Here is a 7,324-nt window from a genome sequence, read left to right on the forward strand (position 1 = left end):
GCATAACTGAGCCTACGCTGTAGTATAAACTTTATAAAAGATACTTAAAGAGCTAATTCAAGTGTTTCATGTTTACTATATGCTGGGCATTATCCGTGTATTGACTCATTGGGCGCTCCCAGAAGTCCTGTGAGGTAGACGCTCCTTATGTGTGGGCCAGTACAGCACATGCAATTCAATGAAAGATGACATGGCTGGTGAGTAGCAAAGGCAGGAGTCCAGGCAGGTGGGGTGACTCCAAAGCCGGTGTCTTAGCTTCTCAGTGAGCCTGTATCCAGGACAGCTGAGCCACCCTTGGACTATTAGAGCACAATTTATTCACAGTACACACACACACACACACACACACACACACACACACTCATATATGACATGCTGTGTTGTTGTTGTAATTTATCTCATTATAGGGTTTATCTCCATCTCCCCCCGCCCCAAGACCGTGAGCTCTTAAGGGCAAGAAAGCTTCTCTCTTTTTTTTTCAATTTTTCACCCCTGTGGTAAGATACAAATAACATGATCCAAGTGTCTGTTTCTTGGCCAATACCACACTATCTTGATTCATATAGCTTTCTAAATCGTGAAATCGAATCTTCCAAGTTTATTCTTTTCAGAATTGTTTTGGCTGTTCTAGTACCTTTGCATTTATAGATTTTAGAATCGGTTTGTCGATATCTACCAAAAAAACTTGTTGGGATTTTGACTGGGATTGTGTTGTAGCTATAGATCAGATTGGGAAGAATTGGCATTTTAATGATAGTCAGTCTTCCAATCCATAATCATGGAATACATCTCCGTTATTTAGATTTTTAATTTATTTTATCAGTGGTTTGTAGTTTTCTGCATATAGAACCTGCACAGATTTTTTAGATTTATACTGTTGTTGTTCTCCTCCTCCTCCTCTGCGTCCTCCTCTGTCACCATCTCCACCTCCTCCTTTTTCTTCTTCTTCTCCTTCCTTTTTAAATGGTTTGTTTGTTTGTTTGTTTGTTTGTTTGTTTGTTTGTTACAAATCCAGTTCATTGCTGGGTACATAGGAAAGCAATTGACTTTTGGATATTGGCTTTGTATCCTCAAACTTGACTAAACTTGAATATTAGTTCCAAGAAGTTTTATTGTAGACTCTTTGTAGTTTTCTTCGTAGACCATCATCTCTTCAGTAAATAAAGACAGTTTTATTTCTTCCTGTCCCATCTGTATGCCTGTTGTTTTTTCTTGCCTTGTTGCACTAGCTAGAAATTCTGGTGCAGTGTTGAATAGGAAAGGTGAGAGAGGACAACCTTGCTTTGTTCCTTTTTCCTGATCTTAGGGGAAAAGTTTTCAGCCTCTTACCATTAAGTATGATGTCAACTTTTGGGTTTTGGTATATATCCTATATTAGGTAAAAGAAATTCCCTTCTATTCCCACTTGTTTTTAGAGTTTTTATCATGAATGGTTGTTGAATTTTATGTAATGTTTTTTCTGCGTCTGTTGATACGATCATATGTTTGTTTTTTTATTTAGTCTGTTAACATGAATTACGTTGATTGATTTATGGACGCTGAACCAGCCTTGCATATTTAGGATGAACCTCACTTGATCACGATACAGTTTGCTAATATTTGCTAAGGATTTTTGTGTCTATGTTAATGTAAGAAATTGATCTGTAGTTTTCTTGCAATGTGTTTGGTTGTTTTTGGTATTAGGATAGTGCTGACTTCATAGAATTAGGAAGTTGTTCCTCCTCTTCTATTTCCTGGAAGAAATTGTGTAGAATTGGTATTATTTGTTCCTTAAGTATTTGGTATCATTAACCAGTAAAACCACCTGGGCCTGGTGTTTTCTTTCTTGGCAGGTTTTTAACTGCTAATTGAAATAAATTGTATACATTATCAGATTTTTATTAATGCAGCATACTCTCTCTTTTCCTGAAATGTGCTAAATTCTTTCATTAAATCTGATGTTGACGATGTACCAAAACATTTTTAATTTAATTATTGTTAGGTTCAGTCATGTGAGATAGTCTGAGTAAAACTGTGAATATTGATCAGACTTGTGAATCCTCTCTGGGATGGAAGACACATCCTTCCCATCATGTACAGGAAAGTTTGCCGTCTCTCATGCATTTGTAGGCATTCCTTCATTTCTCAGAACTTGCTTATCTCCTAAATAGCATGCTCAATTCTTGATTACTTCTTCTTTGTATTTATTGTCCTATTAACAATCCTCCTGCTATAAGAATTTTAGCTTTTCATGCATCAGTCTGTGTGCACAGTCATAACTGCAGTATTTTAGGTAGAAGGAGACTTTTTATCCTTGTATTCTGTGAAAACTGTTTCTTTGTCAATTTTTCTAGGTGTATCTGTGTGGTACGTTCCACTTATTCCTTCTCCACCTCTTTCTCACGACCAGTGATATGCTGATGATTTTTTAGTATAACCAGGGAGCAAAATCGATAAAATATATTTAGATATTGTTGAAACAGAGCATAAATGACTGATTACAGGGGTTAGCCAGCCCAGGGCTTACCACCCCGGAACAGATGTGCTAAGTAAGTTCCGCCTAATTTTTCTGCAGCATTTCTGTTTTTGGCTTTACATTAGGGTCCCTTCCTACTATTTTGTTGTGACCACAAAAGAATCCAAATTCAATCCCAAGTGAATATTAAACACGTTAAGTGGCACAGATCTCAGGAAAGCTTGACCAAGTGTTCCACGTCTCTAGGGCACTAGCCCTGTGACAGGCACTTCCCAGCCTCTACTTTCTGCTTGCATGTTGCCTACTAAATTGGGGAGCAGGGGAACCAAAAACATTGAATAGTGACACTTAATTTTGGTAAAACCAGTGGTTGCATTTTAAATTGGCTTTTGTGGTAATCCCATTTTTGGGACTATATCTTAAGGCACTAATTCAACAGAAGGGAACAATACCAGACAAAGATGCTTATTGCAAAGTCTGTAATACGAAGAAGTGAACACAAACTACACATTGACCGCTAGGAGGTGGTCATGTCAGTGATGGGACAGCAGTTCCCTTGGACAGAGCGTATCCACTAAAAAGACAGCCAATGACACAGTGCAACAGTGGGAAATGGTGAATGAAAAATGTTATATAAGAAAAGCACGGAGCACACAATAGTGTGTCCACTGTGCTGGAAGCATATGTGGGGAAACAGGTGTACATTCAAATGTAGTTTAGAGAAGTAGAAATCCTTTTATGATAATGGAATTATAAGTGACTTTCTCTTTCCAAAACTTTGTTTTGATGCTGTCATGTTAAAAGATGAGCGGGGCGGGAGGTCACATCTAATGTTTTTTAAAAGGGACAGTATCTCCTGAGTAAATAGGGAGAAAAAGCTTTTCTTTTAAATAATCACAATTCACACCATCTCGGTGTTGCCTGCACTGTCCGTCCCTGGGGGAGGGTTTCTAAGCAGCACAGGGTCTGACCTGGACCTTAGCCCCTGTGGGAAAGGGGCCTGTGGCGTGCCCCCGTGACCTCTTCCCTTCTGCTGCAGGAGCTCAGTGAGATGCTGTACACAGACCGGCCCGACTGGCAGAGCGTCATGCAGTACGTGGCCCAGATCTACAAGTACTTTGAGACATAAACCTGGAGGGCCTGACAGCAGCCACTGCCGCCTGCGGTTTGTCCTGGAAGCACCTGGTCACTTTCCACAGGCCCTGCTCCGCCTGTCCACAGCTTGGCCGTCTGGATTTCAAAGGAAGGTTCAATGCGGGGGATCCAACATGCAAATAAGAAACAGAGCTGGCTTCCATCATGCACCCACCTTGAATCCAGACACGTTTGGAGTGTAAGTTGGGGAAGCGTTGCTCTCCCAGGGCCTTCCTCCTTCCAGACCCAAGAGACCCCAGTCACACCACGTGACTTCTTACTTGAGCTGCACTGAGATTCACAACAAACAGCACTTCTAAATCAGTCATCTTTTTATTAAAACTCCTGGCTTCTACTTTTATGAAAACTTTGCCCTTGCTACCCCGCACCCTCCTCCAAAAAACACCCAACAAAAGACAAAGAAACATTTCCTCTCAAGCGGTCTGGAAACACACAAATCCTGCCTTTTGGGGAAATATGCTTACATTCGAGGTAATGATTTTAACACCTAGAACTTGATTACATTTTTTAGACCTCGTTATCACTCATTTGATTCTGTGGATGGAAGATAAAATGTGAGAATAATAAAGGGTAGTTTGCTGCACTGTCCCTTTGGGTGTCCTACGGAGAGCAGTGTGCACTGTCCCAGGCAGCTATGTGCTAGGACACGGCTCCCGGTGCTCAGCCAGCACCGGAATGCAGAAAGGGAACCTCAGTAACTGTCCGCCTCCTCCATCTGCCCTCCCATTTAGTCACACTCCCATTCACACCCACACATATTTGTTCCATGTGCAGAACTTGACAGAGAGCTACTCGTGTAAAATGGCTTGTGACTGCCAGGGTCTTTGGGTATTTGCACAATGAAACAGTCTGAAGATGTGTATTTCTTAGGATACTGGGCAGACAACGAGTTTAAACAATACTTCCACTTTAGGCTTAGTTTTTAGTACCTCATGAGGCCTTTATGTTCGCATGGCCAAAGGAAGCCCTCAGGGATGGGCAGAGATGGGTCTGTTTATAATTAAACAAAGGAAAATTCTGTTTCTCTGCTATCCTGCGGTCACCTGGAGTGGCCCCGGTCGCCTCAGAAGTCCTCTGTGCAGGTAACCACCTGGTGGCTCTTTGGTATTCTTGTCGGGCAAATAAAGGTGCGTGGCATAGTAAAGGGGTGCGGTTCACACAGGTAAATCTGAGGTGACTTCGTCAGTACCCATCCCTTGCTGATCGAGGTGCCCTTAGCTCTGTGTTAGTGCCCCTCAGACAAAGGGTCATCCTTACCATACGTCACTGAGAGCTACAATACGGCTTTCATTGCTTAAAGAAAATCTCTGATGGCTGGTCAGGCCCTTGCTCACAGCTGGGGGCCTAGTGGCTGTGAGCGGGGCCTCCCTGTACTCACCTGTGTGGAGCTGGCCGCTCGGCTCTGCGGGCCCATCTGTCCTCCTCAGGCTGCCATGCTGCCCTGCCAGTGATTCTCCTCTGTGGCTGTACATCACAATCCTGGGGAGCTGGTTAAAAACTCAACTGCCCACCTGCCCCATCAGTGGAACCCAGATATCTGGGATGGGACCAGGGATGTGTTCTATGTGTCGTTGGAGTTGCCGAGATCCACTGAGGGGCAAGCCGCCTCCATCAGCCCGCAGGGCAGCGAGCTCTGAGCAGCGTGGTGACAGTGATTTCATAACTGGCCCTTTGTTCTCAGTTGGGAGGTAGAGGCACAGTCTGATCTAATTCTCCTCACTCCTTCCTGATGAACAATTGAAAGTTATTACTTGTGTTGCTTCATGCATCTGTGTTTTGTTGACATAACTGATTGGCTTTCATTTTCTCCTGTGCTTCTGCCTTGCTCACCTTTACGGTGGGGGAAAGTGACATGCCAAGTAGTTGTGTTGGGCTGTTGGTGATTGTGTTTAAGCGGGGATTATACTGGGCTTTATGGGGGAGAGGCATTGAGGTCTTGGGATACCTGGAGGGGGTGTTTAGCATTACCAGCGCCCTGTTTTGGTGATAAATGATTCAGCATGAGCTCTGGGCAAAGCAGTCTCTCTCTGTGTTGGGGACCATTCCCTTCAGGTTAAAAAGGAAACAAATGTCATACAAAAGAAAGGCCATGTGACAATTTAGTTTTATAATTCAAGGAAGTTCCTTGACTACCATTTTCTTTGCCAGTGGGCGTGGATGGAGAGGAAGTGTGTCCTATTCAGAGAAACACAGGTTTGTCTGGCCCTGCGGGGTCCTGGGAGAGGGACTGAAGGCAGCTGGGGAGCAAGGTCAGACTCCCAGCACCGCAGGGCCTGGGGGGACGCTGTGCCAACCCAGGTGGGGCCACACAGTGGAGATCTTAGATCCATTTTTAATTGGAGAGGTCAGAGAACACGGCGAATGTGGAAAATTGATAAACTTAGAAAACAAGGTAGCATCAACAAGTTGTATTAGTCCCAGTTTTCTGTCCTGAGGTTTTCAGAAGCTACACTATCCATGTTTCTTCCCATCTTCCTTCGGTCAGTACTCAGACATTTAGGATTATATGGTTGTCCTGCAGAGCCTTTTTTTTTCATGTGTTATTTTTATTATGTAAAATACTTGTGCAAAATTCAAGACCCAAGAGAGTGGAGGAGTTTTTGAAAGACATAAAGAGACATGGTTCTCTGCATTGTGAGTTGTTTCGTGGACTTGAAATTTAATCGATGGATAATTCTGCCATGGGCCCTGTCCCACCGGGTTAGCGTTCTGAGGAACCAAGCACATTCACACTTCTCTGGTCCTCGTCCTTTCTCACTTCAGAAACCACGTTAGCCTTTGGTTTTCGTTCTTCATTCTGTTGTTTTACAGCTTTTATTGACAACATCCAAAATAGATGCCGCAGGTGTGACACAAAACACACTTCCCAAAGTGAGCAGCCACCTGGCGTGACGAATGTCTGTGGTGTTCTCTCCCCGCAGAAAGATTGGCCGGACTCTCTCAATCTCCTCACTCCCACTTCCCCACTGAGGGGAGGGCAGGCATTTCACTGGAGTGTGGACATAGAGGACCCTAGTCGGTAAACACAAACCTATTTGCCAAATCCAGCAGTTCTTCCCATTCCAAAGCCTGAGTGCCATTTTGAAATGAACTACCAATGATATGCAGTAAAGCATGTAACCTAGCAACTTTTTTTGAAGTATTTTTAATATTTCAGTTGCCCAGGTTCCCTGGATGTTTCACTTCTCTGACCCAGGTTAGAGTTGGCTGTTCCATCCTGAGTAGCTACTAACTTGAACTACACTAGTCGAATGCAGTTGATACATCTGTCGCCTCATTTGTGTACAGAGCACACCAGGGTACCGAGCGTTGTCAGGACATGATGTGCCAACAGAGTGGTGCTGAACTATGAACACGAAAGTGTGTGATGTGTGACTATAAGATTTCTAATAAATATATTTTGTTTCTGTCTGATTATGAATTTTTCCCAGTGATATTTATTAACATTTTCTCAAAGTGCCAAGTTTACGTTCAGTGTTTTCAAACAAGCATCCTTATGTCCTTATTTCTTGTTGGACTGTGATCCGCACTGCAGCTGCCATTGGCTGGCATTACTGGAAGTTACTGGTGACGATTGAGATCCAGTCCTGCTGGCTCCTCCCTTTCGCAGTTCTCTTGCTGTGACTATGGTCTCCTGTGAAAATCACCCTTCAGATCCCGGGCAGGATGCTACAGAGCTGTTCACATGTGCACACGATAGGCGCCCATGCCACA

General features: G+C 43.5%; 1 protein-coding gene across 6 annotated transcripts in view; it reads left to right on the forward strand.

Annotated features, from left to right (window-relative positions):
* SPECC1 (sperm antigen with calponin homology and coiled-coil domains 1) overlaps positions 1-7,027 on the forward strand; it is a 241,520-nt gene extending 234,493 nt beyond the window's left edge. For 5 of the 6 annotated variants that reach the window (XM_019757420.3, XM_088801896.1, XM_074319356.2 and 2 more), the window contains one exon: positions 3,495-7,027. In XM_019757420.3, the coding sequence (XP_019612979.3) occupies positions 3,495-3,584 (90 nt within the window). In that variant the 3' untranslated portion in view covers positions 3,585-7,027. Of the gene's footprint in view, positions 1-122; positions 198-3,494 lie in introns of those variants that run through there. The other variant, XM_088801895.1, reaches the window with a different exon arrangement.
* The last annotated feature ends 297 nt before the right edge of the window (positions 7,028-7,324 follow it).

The sequence above is a fragment of the Rhinolophus sinicus genome, chromosome 12 (assembly GCF_057876585.1).
Source record: "Rhinolophus sinicus isolate RSI-liver-muscle chromosome 12, RSI-T2T, whole genome shotgun sequence".
NCBI lineage: Eukaryota > Metazoa > Chordata > Mammalia > Chiroptera > Rhinolophidae > Rhinolophus > Rhinolophus sinicus.